General features: G+C 41.6%; 3 protein-coding genes across 17 annotated transcripts in view; 1 reads left to right on the forward strand and 2 right to left on the reverse strand.

Annotated features, from left to right (window-relative positions):
• The first annotated feature begins 418 nt into the window (after nt 1–418).
• On the forward strand, nt 419–9,580 carry NCBP2 (nuclear cap binding protein subunit 2). Of its 7 annotated transcripts, none has more exons than XM_081571515.1 (4): nt 419–487; nt 4,986–5,167; nt 7,385–7,523; nt 8,078–9,580. In XM_081571515.1, exons 1-4 carry the CDS (start codon nt 479–481, stop codon nt 8,147–8,149), a joined length of 402 nt encoding a protein of 133 aa, XP_081427641.1. In that variant the 5' UTR covers nt 419–478; the 3' UTR covers nt 8,150–9,580. The 7 variants fall into 7 exon arrangements, with proteins under 7 accessions (XP_081427641.1, XP_081427643.1, XP_081427639.1 ...); XM_081571517.1 differs by lacking the exon at nt 419–487 and adding an exon at nt 2,803–2,991; XM_081571513.1 differs by lacking the exon at nt 419–487 and adding an exon at nt 2,803–2,935.
• On the reverse strand, nt 1,894–2,702 carry NCBP2AS2 (NCBP2 antisense 2 (head to head)). 2 transcript variants are annotated; one of them, XM_081571524.1, is made up of 2 exons: nt 2,360–2,702; nt 1,894–2,202 (listed from the first exon to the last, which is right to left on the reverse strand). In XM_081571524.1, exons 1-2 carry the CDS (start codon nt 2,625–2,627, stop codon nt 2,147–2,149), a joined length of 324 nt encoding a protein of 107 aa, XP_081427650.1. In that variant the 5' UTR covers nt 2,628–2,702; the 3' UTR covers nt 1,894–2,146. The 2 variants fall into 2 exon arrangements, with proteins under 2 accessions (XP_081427650.1, XP_081427651.1); XM_081571525.1 differs by having other exon boundaries at nt 1,894–2,627.
• Nucleotides 9,581–9,962: 382 nt separating the features above from the next.
• The window catches only part of SENP5 (SUMO specific peptidase 5), a 49,512-nt gene continuing 43,532 nt past the window's right edge, over nt 9,963–15,942 (reverse strand). For 2 of the 8 annotated variants that reach the window (XM_081571493.1, XM_081571492.1), the window contains 3 exons: nt 14,249–14,299; nt 13,197–13,347; nt 9,963–10,429 (listed from right to left, as the gene is read on the reverse strand). In XM_081571493.1, coding sequence (XP_081427619.1) covers nt 13,237–13,347; nt 14,249–14,299 — 162 coding nt within the window. In that variant the 3' untranslated portion in view covers nt 9,963–10,429; nt 13,197–13,236. Of the gene's footprint in view, nt 13,348–14,248; nt 14,300–15,680; nt 15,765–15,942 lie in introns of all 8 variants that reach the window. The other 6 variants (XM_081571489.1, XM_081571488.1, XR_014077257.1 and 3 more) reach the window with 5 other exon arrangements.

The following is a 15,942-nucleotide window of genomic DNA, read 5'->3' on the forward strand; positions in this document are numbered from 1 at the left end:
TGGTATCTAGATTTGTGCGGCATTAAGGGGTGATTTGAAATTGCCCTGCAGGATAGTGGAGTGAATTGCTTCCTGGCTTCACATTCTGGCAAAATTTAGCAGAGGTTGAAAGACATGTTGGGAGATTGTTGCCACTGGGGGTGGTGGGACGAATTTGGTCTGTTTCTTTAGTAGTAGGGTAAGTGGTGGGATGACAAGCCAGACTACACTGGAGGCTTCCAAAGCCGGGAGGCATCCGAGTCACCTCTAGCTGGAGAAGAAAGGACCATTTTCTTGCTCTGCTCTCAGACTCCTTCTACAAATGGAGGGAATTTAGTTCCCACACACAACCATAAGATATAAAACATTTGCCTTCGTTTTTTGCTTTCCTTCCTTACCAAATGGCCAGCTTGTCTAAAAGCTTCATTGCTTCCTACAGTTTCCCTTTTTCTGCCAGTCTAGAAAAAGATCCAACTGTGAGTGTGCTTGAAGGCTGCTTATGTTGAAGGTAGGGGTTGGGTTGGGGACTGCTAACATTGTGCTGCTGCTCTGATATCCAGATCCAGAGACAAATGAGTGGGACTGAGACCAATGAGGCAATCAAGGCAGAATGAACAAGCTCCTTGGGCTCCTTACTGTCAAGCCCAAAGAATTCAGTGAGTTGCCTCTGGTCTGGGAGATAGAGGGCAGGAGGGCAGAGTGCCAAACTAAAACTTTATCATTAGGAGAGTGGGACACTGGCCTCAGAGAGGATTAACTAGAAGCACCTCTGATGGGAAGGCTGGAGGGTAGAATGTCAAGTCAGATCTTTGACCACCAGGAAAGTGGAGGACAAGCTGCTCTTGTTGCCTTCATCCCCAGGGTAGGTCTCCATGTTATCCGGCTCCCTCTGTGACTACCAGAAAGTCAGAATATAAACTGTTTCTCCTGCTTTGAGCTTTCTAGATTGCATGATTAACTCTGTAGCCTGATTAGAGATGATCAGTGCATACATGGATTGCCTAATTGTGGGTCTGTTAGCTGCAGCATAGTCTTTAGAGTGTATCCCAGACCCTCTAAAATAGGGACAAGGAATTCAGGTGGCTTGTTCCATGGTAGACAGTTGTCCTGATACCCAGTGATGGTGGTGGCAGCAGCAGAAAATGAAAGTTAAGAAATAGTGTTACACTTCCTCATGTGAAAGTGGTTGTAAGGAGTGAGATAACAGTGCATTAAGGAAGTGCCTGGAACAGAGGAAATATTCAGTATGTGTTAACTAGTATTATAATGTATAATAATATACATTATTATTATACTGTAGGACTGTATAATTCCTACAGTTTCAGGAATCCTAATCCACCTTCCCAGATAAGCACCAGGTTCATACTGAAGGCATGGGTGGATCCATCTTATCCATCTCAAGTGATCCTTGACTCACTAGTCAAGGTCATTTTATGACTCCCACAGGCTGGAAGCAGCACCAAACCTAGCTATCTTTGATGGTGAGTTGTTTTCCAGGTTCTTGGAGTCAGCTGTGTCTAGTTCAAGGTGAGTTGGTTAAGACTGGATAGGACCACCAACCCTCCAACTGGGCATGCTCCTGACCTTTTGACATCAGAGAGCAGAAAACTCCACCCTCATATGGTGCTAAGAACCTCCATTTTTCAAGCTGCAGATGCATGTGGCACAGTTACACCTGTGCAGTACTACAATTACCACATCTTTCTCCAATCATCCTTCCCCACACCTCCCGCCGCCTTGCTGCTGCTTTATCCCATAAATACCCCAACCCCTTTGCCTTGAGGAAGACCAGATCTGAGACTAGTCCTCTCCTGGCTGCCTTGCCAGTAAATCCTCTTCGCTGGAAACCTTTGCATCTCCGCATCTGGCTTGCTGCGCAAGGGGCAAAAGAACCTTGTTCTGTAACAATACCCATTACTCAGCTCACACATTTAATCAGAGGATGTCGGCAGTTGCAGGATTGTCCTTCCATCCAGGATCTCCCCTGGATGTAGCGACCTGCTACATCAGTGCAGCAGCAGCATCGATCACTAGTTTTAGTCCCATTTGCTGAGGTTAAACCTCTCTCCGGTTGTACTTAGGTCCATGGCTCTCTGTGAATCAGGGCCGAGCCTATCTATTTCCGTCAGGCTTTGGGGAGTTTCTTCCTTCGCTGTGTCCTTTCCGATCACGGCTTCCCTGGGGGTGTCAAGTTTGACTCGGGCTCTATGATGAGTGGGACCTCTGTAGGCAAACAACTTGAGTCAGGATTCCAGGCCGTGCGTATTGTCGGGGATGACTCCTTAGAGCCGAGGCCGGTGTCCAGCCCAGAGGGAAAGCAGGCGACCTCGACCCGGCCCAGCCTGGGTTTAGGGGTTTGCTCCCGGGTCTTTCTGGCTACCTGGTGGTGGCCGCGGGCGTTCCCGGAGGCCCCGGCGTAGCTCCTGAGTGAAGGTGTCTCTGAAACGGGCAGCGCGGCGGCCCAGGGAGCCAACGGGCCCAGCCGCGATGGCTCGCAGGCGCCGGGCCGCGTCCTGGCCTCGTAGCTGGGCCTGCAGCAGCGCAAAGGCGGTGAGCTGTGCCGCACGCCGGATGGGCCGAGACTCTGAAAGACGCTCCACCAGCTGCGAGCTGTGCAGGAGGGCGGCCAGCAGCCGCCGCAGAACCATCCTCGAAGCGACCCGGAACCCGGAGCACGCCGCTCTCGCTTCTGATCGGCGACACCTGACTACGGGCCGCGTCTGCGCCGGCGCCGCCCGGTTCCGCCACTGCTGCGCTGGGATTGGAGCACGGGATTTCGACTTTCCGCAGCCGTTCCGGCGCGTTTCCGGTTCCGCCACTGCTGGGGCTACCTCGTTGTACTCTTGAGTGGCGGTGTCCTCTGCCACCTCTCTGCACTATGTCGGGTGGCCTCCTGAAGGCGCTGCGCAGCGACTCCTACGTCGAGCTGAGCCAGTACCGGGACCAGCACTTCCGGGTGAGGGAAGCCGGGTCGCGAGAAAGGGAAGCCTCTGGCCAGAACGCTGAGACTCGGTTTGCTCTTGTCTCATTGTATCGTCTCCCATTCTCTGGTATTCCGAAGTGCGAAGGGAAGCCTCGGTGCCTGTTGGGGAATGGATGCTGAAAGGGCGTTTGGGTATCATCGAATCCCCTTCTCTCGTAGGAAGGGAATTGGAGGCAGGCTTTCATATTCCCTAGCAGCTGCTCTCTGTATCCGAGCCATTGCAGATGGGCGGCAGTAGTAGTGGTGGCTTGCGTTTTCACGAACGGTGTCGCGGGAAAGTGACTTTGTGACTTTGCTGCAAGTATCAAAAAAAGGGTGTCTTTTTGATACGTGCAATATGTGGAAGCGCCATCCTGATCCAGATACCGGCACTTTTGTTTTTAAGTTACATCTACCAAACTGCGTTTGGCGTTTCCCGTCTTTTCCATAGGCTAGTAAAACGGCCCTACAAAAGATGTACTTTGTGGCAGACAAAGTTGAGCCCTGCCTCCACCTTTAAAAGGGAGCCCTCGATGTGAGGAGGGGGACCAACATGTTAAGGGTCTGGATGTCAAAATCGGAGAACTGCTGGGTTTCCGAAGAGGGAAATTTTCTTTTGGCCCATGTCATAGCAGATTCTGTGAAATGGGCCAGGCTGCAGATATTCAAGGCGGGTTCTTCAGTATCAGCAAAGACAGGGATGGAGTGAAGGTGACACTATTAACTATTGGTTATTTAGTAAATTTGTATTGAGTGCTTTTGTGGAAGCCTCTGCTAAACCGTAGAGAGGGAAGACAGTTTTCCACTTCCTAAGAGTTCATAATCCTCTAGAAATTATGGGATTGTAAACGGAGGGACTGTAAATGTAGGGATTTACAATGGAGGTGAGTAATCTTAATCCAGCACAAGAAAGGGAGGGGCTGTTGAAGATTCAGAAGATTGAGAAAGGAGGGATCATGTATAGAAGAGGGTAGGTGTGGAGAAAGTGTAAAATGTGTTTGTAGGGTAGGAAAACAGAAATTTGAGGCAAAATTGAGAAAGATCTTAGATTTATTCAACATTGAGTTTTTTTAAATGTTTACTGTATACCAGATATGATTATGGGCTTCCCTGGTAGCTCAGCTGGTAAAGAATCCGTATGCAATACAGGAGACTGGGGTTCGATCCCTGGGTTGGGAAGATATGCTGGAGAAGGGCATGGCAACCCACTCCTGTATTCTCTGGAGAATCCCATGGACAGAGGAGCTTGGTGAGCTGCAGTCCATGGGATCGAAACGAGTTGGACATGACTGAATGAGTAAACACATGCACAGACATTTTACATGTCTGTCGCTCATTACTTTAGAAAGTTCCACATCATAGCCATGTTGAATTTCAAGCATCCCCCAAGATTAAAACAGTGAAAGGAATAAACTTTTACTGTTACCTATCTGCAGTCTAAAGCCTATAGCTTCATTTAGACTACTGTAAGATACTGCCTTGTAGAATTTCTACAGTATTTCCTGAATGGTATCTACATTATGTCATACCTTAAATAAGTACTAACACTAGTTGTCTTAAACGGTAAGCTATTTGTTGGGACATGACTTAAACACGTGAGAAAAAAAGAGGAAAATGCTTCTTGACCATAATTTTAACAAGTCAGTAACTGCAGTAATAAACTTGTTTCGTGTCTCATTCCAAAGTCCTGAAAAACCTATTTTTATTGTAGAATGACTCTTGTCCTGTGAACTTTTTAAGGAAATATGGGATTAGGGATAAGACTAGGCTTGGGTTCCAACTGCAACTACTGATTAGCTGTGTGATCTTGGACAAGTTACTTAACCATCTTCCCTCAGGTATATTGATGATAATAAATGAGCCCATACATAGAAATCTGACTTGCAGTCCCTTGATTCTCCCTAGAGGTGGACATATTACCTGTTGCTTCTGTATGGTATCCATGTTAAATTCATACTTCTAAAAAATGTAACTTGGAGCATACGCTTCATATTGTTTTGTGCCTTTTTTTTTTCCACTTTGCTCCCTATCTCGGAAATTCTAGGGTGACAATGAAGAACAGGAAAAATTACTGAAGAAAAGCTGTACATTGTATGTTGGAAATCTTTCCTTTTATACAACAGAAGAACAAATCTATGAGCTCTTCAGCAAAAGTGGTGACATAAAGAAAATCATCATGGGCCTGGATAAAATGAAGAAGACAGCATGTGGGTTCTGCTTTGTGGAGTATCCTTCTTGTGTGTCTGGTGTAGCTGTTGACCAAAGGTGGGGCCGAGAGCGGCTGATAGCCTGTTTTGAAAGATGAATGAGGACATTTGTTGATTAGCATCCCTGCAGTTACCTCTTCCTCTTCTTCCTTCATCTACTCCTACCTTCTGTCCAAAATGTCTATACTGTTTACACTAGGAAAGCTAGTAACATATACATTCAGTTCTGAAATCCATTCTTTTTTCATAGTTGGTGAAGTAAATCTTTGAAAATGTATATGCTTATGGTATTTCAGAAAGTCCAGAATGTATTGAAAAATAAAAGCCCCATTATCATTCTCAGTTCAGAGGCATTAGTTATGAATCCCACTGGTGTCTTTCCAGAAGTAATCCTATGTATGTGTGGTAGCCTATTGTGTGCACTTTTTTTCACCTACTTTGGAGATTGTTCCATGTTAGCACATGTAGGTTACCTCTTTTTATAACAGCTATATAATATTATGTAGATGCATATAGCTTGATTCTGTAGGTCGTAACCATATTTACTTGTGACCATTCTCTCCCTGGAAGCTCTCCATACATTTGACCTACTGGATTTACCCTTTCATATTTTGTTTTTTAACTGTTACTTTCTTTTTTAGGTCATTTTGAGAAATTTTCCAGACCTAGTCAGCCATGTCATTTGAATTTTCTGTGCCCTGAATTGTTTCTTTCTGTTGTATTTATGCTGTAAAATTTCCTTAAGTTTCTGGTGATCCCTTGGTTTCTGGGAAAAAAGGCTGACTTTGTGGATCTAGGCAGAGCTTCTTAAGTTGCTGCCTTGCCTTTGGGACATGTGAGTTTCTTAAATGCTAGAATGAAAAAAGATTTTAGCTTGCTGATGTTAAAGACAATGCCATAGTTCCTTCAGTTAGTTCAGAACCCTATCTTTTTTATTAGCCTGGAATTAAATATGTTCCTGCTAACAGGTCTTCTTCCCACATAGAGACCTTTAATTAAACCCTATTTGTAGCCTTACTACTTAATCAACTTGGAATTAAGAACTTCCAGGGTTTACTGTCTCCTTTAAGCCTTTCAGGAGTATTTCCTACTGTGACTTTGTTTCACCCATTATTAATGTTTAGCTTTGCATCTTTAATCTGCTGATGGCCTCTTCTACTCTTTGGGTATATGTTTCTTTCCTGTTGTCTAATGGAGGCCCTGAGAAGGAAAGAAGACAAAATGTGCTCACTATCAGGTTGAATCAGAAGCCCCACTTTTGAACCTATTCCCCACTTCTGAACCTATTCCCCACTTCTGACTTCGGTGTCTGATTTCTGGGCTCTGCAAGCTGCTTTTATGCCTTCAGACACAAGGGACGAGTGCCCAGGTTTTGCTTTCACCTCTGGTGCCAAGAGTGTAAAATAATTCACAGGGGACAAAAAAGACAAAATATTAGATACTAATCAGTGTTTAAGAATTGGAGTGTTTTTGCATTTGCCTTGAAGGTCAGAGATCAATAATCAAGATGACAAATACCCAAAAGAAAGGCTACCTTTCATTGTCAGTATTTTTTCCCCCCAGTTTTCCCTTTAGCATTCATTTCATTCAACAAAAAATTATTGAATGCCATGTGTGCTAGGTGTTGTGTAGACACTGGACACTGGAATTTCAGCAAGTGTTTCCCTACCTGTGTAATTATAGACAAGTGGAAAGGTCCAGATCAGTCTTTCCTAAACCCAGTTATAATCATAATTACTTACGTTTTTTTAATAGCATCCCAAAGATAGATTTAGTAGATGTGGTTTAGAACTACTGACCTGAGTGATACTTTTTGAGTGTTTCCTTCTAATGAAATGCAATGGCAGGTCTTAGGCAGTGACCTCTTTTTAAGGTTGTTCTTGAATGTATAGCTTCATATTCAGGGAACCGAAAGATGCTGTTGTTTCCTTGGATAACAGTTGGTGGTTTAAACCTGCACAGAACATATCTGTATTTTGCAAACCAAAATATGGAGACAGTGGGACTGTGTATTTAACAGGATTATCCAAAAGACCATCAGTGTAGCTGAGGATGAGATATCATTTTTGACTGCTTCTGGACCAACCTCAACAGGCCTATGCAAGCCAAATTACGTCTGATCTCCATCTGGTTGGATTAGTTTTTGTACTCTCTAACTCAGGTTCATTTAGATGTTTCTTCCTCTGTTTACAAAAATGTCTGGAGAAATGCTAATTCCTTGATAATCATAATTAAGATACTATTCAAGAGCAGATGCAGAAAATGCCATGCGGTATATAAATGGAACTCGTCTGGATGACCGGATCATTCGTACAGACTGGGATGCAGGCTTTAAGGAGGGCAGGCAGTACGGCCGTGGGCGTTCCGGGGGCCAGGTACGCAGGAAGTTTCTGTGCTCAGCCTTTGCCTAGGATGCCAGTCCTAAATGATAAGTGTTTTGTCAATTTGTATTTGCTCTTTTCAAAATAACTTTGCCTATAACCTTGGCTTGAAGTGAATCCACCCATTGGGGTTGATAAATTATTAATATTTTAAAATACCATTAAATAGTGTATTTTATATATCTTCACAAGCAACCATTACTGGACTTCTGCAAGGGGCTGAATATTCTCCTGCAGGAATGTTGAGCAAAGCAGAATGCACTAAAACAACTTTTCCATTTTTATTTCAATATAGTTTAAATATTCTTTGGAATGTGCTATCTTTGAATGCTGAGTGTAAGCCTGATGTTTGGTTTTAAAAAAAACGCAGTATTAAAATAATTTTGCAGGGCAGTTGAACTTTATCATCAGTTGCTCAAAATCATGTTATACTTACAATGTTTACATTACGACATCTGAAAAGTCTTAGTTATTTGTCTGACATATTTTGGAAGGCATGTTTGTTACACTAATCTTCTCTGTACTGTAACATGTTCTTTTCAATTAAGGTACGAGATGAATATCGTCAGGACTATGATGCTGGAAGAGGTGGCTATGGAAAACTGGCCCAAAACCAGTGAGTGGTGAGAGCCCCATCATGAAAGCCCACTCCTTTGGCCTGTTGAATTTGACGGGTGTTACCCAAGGTCTGCAAACCTGCCTTTTGTTTTTTTTTTAAACCAAGCTTTAATCGATGTCTCTATTGAGCTGGAAGCCTTGTCATGGTTTTCCTCTTAAAAATTATTAAAGAACAGAATCCAAAAGAATGCCTTTAATTCTGTAGAAATTAAATCTTAGAATCTTGGTTTTGTGTCAGATTACCAAAATGATTTCTGTTAACTAGGTCAAAAATTGTGTTCCTTAGCAACAGACTTGATGTATAATGTTGATCTGTCAGCCAAAAACACACTTCTTTTAGAAGACTGGAAAAAATTTTTAAGTGTTTACCATGTTGGCATCTAAGTAGGTTCATGGTCTACCTTGGGATCTGGGGCCTATTTTTAAAATTTTAAGTTTTCATAACATAATGTTTAATAAGTGGACTTTTGCTATGTTATGTAGCTTTGCTCTAAATTAGGGGGACAGATGTTTGATAACTGAATTTTTTTTTCTGTGTTGATTTTAATCTGTAAAGGCAAAACTTAATGGAAATTCCTAAACAGTTGGTATAAAAGTAAGCTTTAGACAGTCCCAGGGAACACCACCTACTTTACATGCTTTGTATATCAGGAAATAAGGGACAGGTATTGAAGGGTATTTATTTACTAAACACAATTTTCAAAATATGTGAGATGTGAGCACCTTCAGATCTATTTTTTCATTTTGAGACTGATCTTGGGAATGGAGTGTTTTGTGGTGGTTGTGTTTTTCTGTTTTTTTTTTTAAAGAGCTTACAGATTGAGAGGATGGCTTAACAAAATCAGAGATGCTTCCCTCGGGAAATGTTTTGGCCAGTTCTTATACTGAAGTCTGTCTTGTTTTCTCCCTAACTGTGCTATGTTTCAGAGGCTGGACAGTCAGCTGATGGTCTCTACAACTCCCAGAAGGGAGTTTAGAAGATTTATTTTATATTTGTAAGGCAAGAGATGATTTCTCTAATGTTACATGAATTCTTGCTCATTTTAAACTGCTAGTCTAGTATAATACTCCCTGACCTAAGTGAGATTTTTTTCATCTAGCAACAAAGTATCTCCTAATTTCCAGGAGTTTGTGAAGTTGGGGCTGGAGTATCTCAATGTGAACAGCTTTCATGTTACAGTAAGTGTGTTTTCTCAAATTTAAATTGGCTATTTGGACTTCAAGAGATATCTCTAAATTAGTTGTAAGTATTTAGGAAAACGTGCAAGTAATTTAATGAGGACATAGTCTTTTTTACAGTAGTTTGAATTAATGTATTTTATATTATTTTGCAGTAAAATGTGATTAAGATATTTATAGGCCTTAAAACCACAGAGTATTTCATATTTGAATTGTCTTCTGTAACAGATTTCAATAAAATTGGACCAACTTACTGTGTTTTTCCTCACAAGAGACATTGAAACACTCTTACCCTGGAATATTAATACATTTTGGGGGAGAATCTGAATAGTGTGCAGAATTTGCATTTCCATTTTGAGAGTTAGTTACTAATATGGTAGTCTCTTGCTACATGAAGCTAATTAAAACTGTCCCTTAGTCACATTAGCCACATTTCAGACGCTCGATACCTACCTGTGGTAATGGCTATTGTAGTGGATGCAAATACAGAACATTTCCATTACTGTGGAAGGTGCTACTCCTGGACTGTGAGCTGCTTAGAGCCTATGCAGATAAGCCTTGTCATGACTGGAATGCCATTGGGAAAAATCACTGCTCACCAAACAGTACATGTTATCAAACACAAGAGAACACACATTTATAAAGGCATTTAGTTTATTTTTCAAAAAATATTTTTGCTAGAAGGTTTGAGTAATTTTACATGATCACAATCTTTAAATTTTTTCTGACCAAAAGGTACCATTTAAGTGGACAGCTTGTCTAGATCTGCTTTTGTTAACACCCAAATACAATTAGCACATCTGATGGTATTCCCTAGGTCTTCTTAAATTATCTACAGGCCAGGAGGCAGAGCCTAGCACATAACAAAGTATGTGCTTTATAACTGCTGATTAGTTCAGTTTCATAACAATTAAGCAGAGCAGGTAGTCAGTATATCTAATTCACACTATTAACACACTGGTTCTTGCCTGAAGGGTCTGATCATTGCAGAGCTCCCAGTTATTCCTTCCAACCCAGGAAGTAGTAAACCACAACTGCAGAGAAGGGGGCAGCTCTGCTTAGGCCAGTGCTGGCGATGTCTCAGGTCTGTTCCTTTGTTCCAACTAGGAATTCAAGGTGACCAGTGTTAATTATAAATTCAATGATGATACGTAGAAAATAAAATGCAAAGCCAAAAAAAAGAGCGGCTGCGTCTCCCTTTCTTAAGAGAAGATTGGTTTTCTATGATTGAGAGAACTAAAAGTGAAGTCGCTCAGTTGTGCCCAACTCTTCGCGACCCCATGGACAGTAGCCTACCAGGCTTCTCCGTCCATGGGATTTTCCAGGCAGGAGTACTGGAGTGGGCTGCCATTTCCTTCTCCAGGGGAATCTTCCCAACCCAGGGATCAAACCCGGGTCTCCTGCATTGCAGACAGACGCTTTACCGTCTGAGCCATTTAGTTTGAGAGAACTAAAAGTTGAACTAAATCTACATTCATTGCTATCGATTTTACAAAAGGATAAAAGCAACTACAGACTGGTAAGTTTGCTGATGGAGAGGACTGAGCAGCTTGTTGAAGGCACATCATAAGCAGCTTTTAGTTTGTGTAAGGCCTGCCCTCAACCCCCAAAGCATAAGGTCTGCCCACCTTGTGGGCACCCAGACAATCCAGTGCCAAGCTAGTGAGAGTAAAACAAAACAATGCCTGTCTCTTCTACCAACAGCCCAGACTATATTTCAGAAATTTCTGTTGCAAGGAAACCATTATTGCAAACATCAGGAAAAAAGGCCATCCTAATGGAGGATTTGGGCTAAATAGAGGTTTACACCTAATCACAATGACTGGGGGTAGGAAGGGCAGATGGGAAGCAACTGTGTGTACTGAAACAAGCTTCATGAATAAAAGAAACATTTTAACCAGATTTAAAATATTTGACATTTAAGCTAAAGCATGCTGGACAGTATAGGTCAAGGTGCCCTATTAAGCTGGACATAAAACAGACCCTTGACTTGGGACAGTTCACTGTAGGTTCTCTCAGCCTCACTGCTAAGAGAAGGACCGTTTCTCAGACTAAAATGACAACTCAAGCTTGGGGCATTAAAATTTTTTGCCAGAACACAACTCTCTTGCATGCCTGGTTCTGTCAATGAGATATGAACTAATGGTGCTCTAAAGTATAAGACATTTTTAACAGCCTTCTTACTAATTACCAAAAAAAAAAAAGTCTGGCATACAGATTTGAAAAATCTCATTTGCATAATTACGCCTGAAAACCTCAAGAAAACACCCAACCCATTTTGTCACCTTTACAATGTGGATGCAGCCCTACCTGTAGCAGCACGACGTGCCTCTAATCTCAATCTTTCTAATGATATGAAGCACAAGAAGAAATACTGACCTGGTTTTATACCAAGGAGTTTTGAGTCTGAGGGAGTAGGAAAGTGCTGGCCTGTTTATAATGTAAACACTGGTGTTGGTGCTTGGAATGTCTGGGGATAGGGAACCCTGCATGTAAACATGTTCTGACTCCACCCTCAACTGCTGGCAGTCAGCCCTACCTTATGGCCAAGTAAAACTGCACGTTTAGCGTCTTATTTTCAACACTGCACACCTAACGAGGCATTAACCCAAGTATCTTTTGCCATTTGCTTATTCCTCCTTTCCTTTCCAGTTATCACAAAACTCTGTTAAAGATGCAAGATCTATTACTTTAACCCTAATGCAGCAAAGGGTAAGGACGGGGCCACTTCTGCTTTCCCCCAGAAGATGAGGTTCATGGAAGCAAAAAAAAAAAAAAAGGACTCCTGTGCTGGAGTCCCAGGGATGGTCAAGCAGAGACAGATAAGCCCTGCATGTTGCTGAGATCATCAGAGAAATGAGGGGAAAACTAACATTTGCTGTAACCCCACAGTATCAAATCTCCCTTATTACCTTTTCTGTTCTCTCTTCCCCAGCCATGTCCAAAAGACCTAAAATTAGTCTTTGGTTTTGAATGTTTATATTTTAAATACACTTGAAATAGGTATTTGGCAAATCTTAATTTCCTCCATGTGGGAAACAAGACAGGAAGTGACAACTTGTAAATTACTCTTAGGCTGGATTCTCATTTGTTTGACCACTAGTTTGACAGATACTAATTTTTTAATGGGTCAAAACCAGAAGAATCCAAGGAGTTCAATGTTCCAGCAAAAGCTTTTTATAAGATTAAAGCATTTATTATAAATCTTAAAGCCAAGGCTGAAATCTCATTTGTGAAGATAACTGAACCCTCATGGTCACTTTCATTGTCTCATATCTTAACTCTTCCCAAGGCAGGCACTGTGCTTACAAGTGTGTCACCATAAATAGAACATACCAGTCAGTTTATGGCCACTTCCTTTTTATCCTTTAAAAGGAATGGGACTAACTGAAGAGAGAAGTCAGTGAAAGGTGCTGCTGGTAAAAATAAAACAGGACTGACTGTCAAAACCCCTCCTAGCTACCCTTTATGCCCCAGGGAACATCTACTACTCTCACAGTTATGTTGTATCAAAAACATCCTGCATTTTTAGGTTCTGGAATTAAAATTTAAACCTGTATTCAGTTCACGTCTAACTAAGTTTCAAAAGCTGCACCAAATCTACTAGGCTTTTTTTTAATACTCTGCACTGCATGCTCTGTCTATATGCATGCGTTTGGATAATAAATATTAAATATGGGGGGGGACACACACAGAATCCATAAAATTAAAATGAAACCAAACTGAACATTAAAAAATAGTACATGGTCACTAGAGAAATGAGTTAAGGGCAGAAAATAAACTTGAGGTAACAATAGTGGCCCAACACCACTGATCTGAAATACCTGTAAAAATTCAAATAAGTGTTTGGAGATTCAAGTAACAAACCACCTGCTCCAACTTGGTCAGACTTCCCAGAGTCCCTGCTGCTTCAGTCCATGAGCCGGCACTCACACAGCTCCTTGTAAATCCTCTTTCGCACTCGGGGCATGTCTTCTTGGGAAAACTGGAAAGGCTGCTCTAAGGCGAGGCACTTGCAGTACTGGAAAGGTCCCAGAAACACTTCAGTGGCATGTGGAGTTATGTACCAACCCAATGCTCCATTTTACTAGACGCAGACTTAACAGAATAGGGTCTAAGGCGAATTGTTAAAGTTGGTTTAGACTTGTAAAACAGACTGTTTTAAAACATTTACCTCCAAAAACAAAAAAAGTGACCTCCAAATTACAGTCAAATTTTCAGGTAAGTATATGGCTTGGGATACTCCCTCCCTCCCCACTCAATACTGTGAAAAGCAAAACAGCCAAAGGGGCTCCAGTTCTCAAGGTGAAACCTGCTGAGAATGCAGTCAAACCTAATATGGCCTTTAAGTGAGAACCTGAGTTTGTTTACAAACCCGACATTCATGAGTCATATGAGTGAGCCCATCTTCCAAGATCTTTGGAAATCTGTAAATCATGGATTATATACTATGATTTCCTTCATAAATATAACAGGTTTTTCAATAGCTCTTTGAAACCTAAGGGAACCTGCAGCATGAGAAAGCACAGTGTCTGAATGTGGCCCTTATTTAAAATCTAATTAGTGTTTACTCTGTGGTAAAAGACTACTTGCCAGTGGTTAAAAAAATATAGTTAATTCTACAAAGGCCAAGAGTGTATGACAGGACTAATTCAGGTCAGTCTCCAATGTGACTTGCTGATAACCTCTGATAATACATGGGTGATACCAATTATTTATCCTCAGCCTTAGAAGGTGGTTCTTCCTAATGATAATATATAAAAACGCAAGAACTACTACTTTTCAATGACATAGGAGGTTTGGGAGGAAAAGTGTTCTGTTACCTGTACCTAGTACCATGTACACATCAGAGGGATCCCCCTTCTCTTCTCTAAACCCAACAAGTTTAATTTATAAATACTAAAAAAAAAAAAATTCTTTACCTGGAGCACAAATACTCCACAGTCACTATCGTTTTTCTGTTGTGGAATACACTAAGGGGAAAAACAAAACAATTATTAAAATAAAATCAAGTGTTCCCTGTCAGATAAGAAAAGCTGCAGGAAACTTGTATCCAAGACAGCTGGTATATACCTCTGGTTTACAAAGTGTTTGAGTTTATGGAGGCACCTGGCCGCATGAAAAGAGCTATCAATCAGTAACTTACAGAACATTTGCCTAAACATGAGAAACAAGAAGTCAAAAATCCTATTTTAAAACTTCCATGGATAATCAGTTTTGCTATCCATTCACTGACAATGGAATCAAAATGGAATTGTGACTCAGAGAACGCAGACCTGGACTCTGAATTCTTAGTACTAAATGCTGTTTGGCAGTCTTCACTCTTCATCTCGTATTTCACAACTCTGTCCTATTCTTTTAAAGACACTGTAAAGGTAAACAATGTTTTCCAAAGAACTGGTTACTATATTCTGCCTAAAGTGTTGAAATATGAAAGATCCTGATTAAATTTAGGGGAATACCTGGATATACTGTTGGGTAAGTTCACAATATTCACAAGAGCAATTCTGGTTTCAACTAATAAACTAGGGTATTTAAAACACAAAACATAAGTTTAAAAGTTAGCATTTAGTTCAAGGACAAATGAATAAACCTTGCCCTCTGGGTTTGGGTTAAAGGTTTATTTCAAGACTCTGCCTCTTTAACATTGTGTCATTGATCCAAACAGACCTGAGTTCAAGGACCTGATGGTCAGTGGTTTTGATGAACTTTGGGGAAGGTCACAGATGCTTCTTACTCCTAAATGACTTGCCTACCTCAGATTATGAGGATCAAATGAGATCACACATATAAAAACACTTGGAAAACAAAGCAGTGCCCCATAAAATGCAAGACCCTGGTATCTGTGACAGAGTTAAGAGGGTAGGCCTGCTTTCTCTGCCCCATATACAGCTTTACCTCTACGGCTAAACATAGTGCTGCTTCTAGACTGTGTTCAGAACTGAAGCTCTCAAGCCACTTGTCTTCCCCAAATGCTTGGAAAGCAGCCCAGTGCACTTGCTCCCTTGGTGAATCCAAAATAGTCATTATTTCTCTGGGTCTGTATGAATCATCTGGAAATAAGAGCTATGAGGCAAGAAGCAGATGTCTTTTTTTTCAACAGAGCAACTATATCATCAGAAGCTGCCCCAGGGATGGAATGACTGAATTTACTTGCTCCAGCAAGCAGCGGGAAACTGGGCAGCCAGATGATGAATACTGAACTGAGGTTTATTCTGAGCTGCCTCCCTGCAGCCTCCAGACTCTCCTTTGGTATCTTCATGACCAGTCTTCATATGCATTTAAAAACACCCACCCCTTAGATAATTTCAGCCCCTTGACATGCCTGGGTTTTCATTTTTATCACTTACTTACCTTTGTAACAGCAGTCTGCCAACCCTGAAGAAATTCAGGTCTATTTTTTTCTCTGGCTTCAGTCAGCAAATACTTTCTTATATTCTGGTTAAAAAGAAACCACAACACAGATGCTGTGTTCCATCAGTTGGTGAAAAATGGAACCTGCCCACAGCAGATAGAAGCAAAGGAGGAGGCTGTGGCCCCACCACTGGGCAGAGTATGCATTAAAGAGTTTAGGGCTGGAACTTGACTTCAGACCTTTTTCACTTTATAGAGTGAA

This window comes from Giraffa tippelskirchi, chromosome 2 (assembly GCF_054371585.1).
Source record: "Giraffa tippelskirchi isolate mGirTip1 chromosome 2, T2T-mGirTip1v1.2.pri, whole genome shotgun sequence".
Classification (NCBI taxonomy): domain Eukaryota; kingdom Metazoa; phylum Chordata; class Mammalia; order Artiodactyla; family Giraffidae; genus Giraffa; species Giraffa tippelskirchi.

What these genes read in the sequence shown, in the direction of transcription:
- NCBP2AS2 (XM_081571524.1), bottom strand. Translation starts at nt 2,627, where the DNA reads ATGGTTCTGCGGCGGCTGCTGGCCGCCCTCCTGCACAGCTCGCAGCTG. An exon ending in ACGCCCGCGGCCACCACCAG is followed by an intron (nt 2,203 to 2,359) that starts GTAGCCAGAAAG and finishes GTTTGCCTACAG; the next exon opens with AGGTCCCACTCATCATAGAG.
- NCBP2 (XM_081571513.1), top strand. Translation starts at nt 2,858, where the DNA reads ATGTCGGGTGGCCTCCTGAAGGCGCTGCGCAGCGACTCCTACGTCGAG. An exon ending in TGTGGGTTCTGCTTTGTGGA is followed by an intron (nt 5,168 to 7,384) that starts GTATCCTTCTTG and finishes ATCATAATTAAG; the next exon opens with ATACTATTCAAGAGCAGATG. An exon ending in GTGGGCGTTCCGGGGGCCAG is followed by an intron (nt 7,524 to 8,077) that starts GTACGCAGGAAG and finishes TTTTCAATTAAG; the next exon opens with GTACGAGATGAATATCGTCA.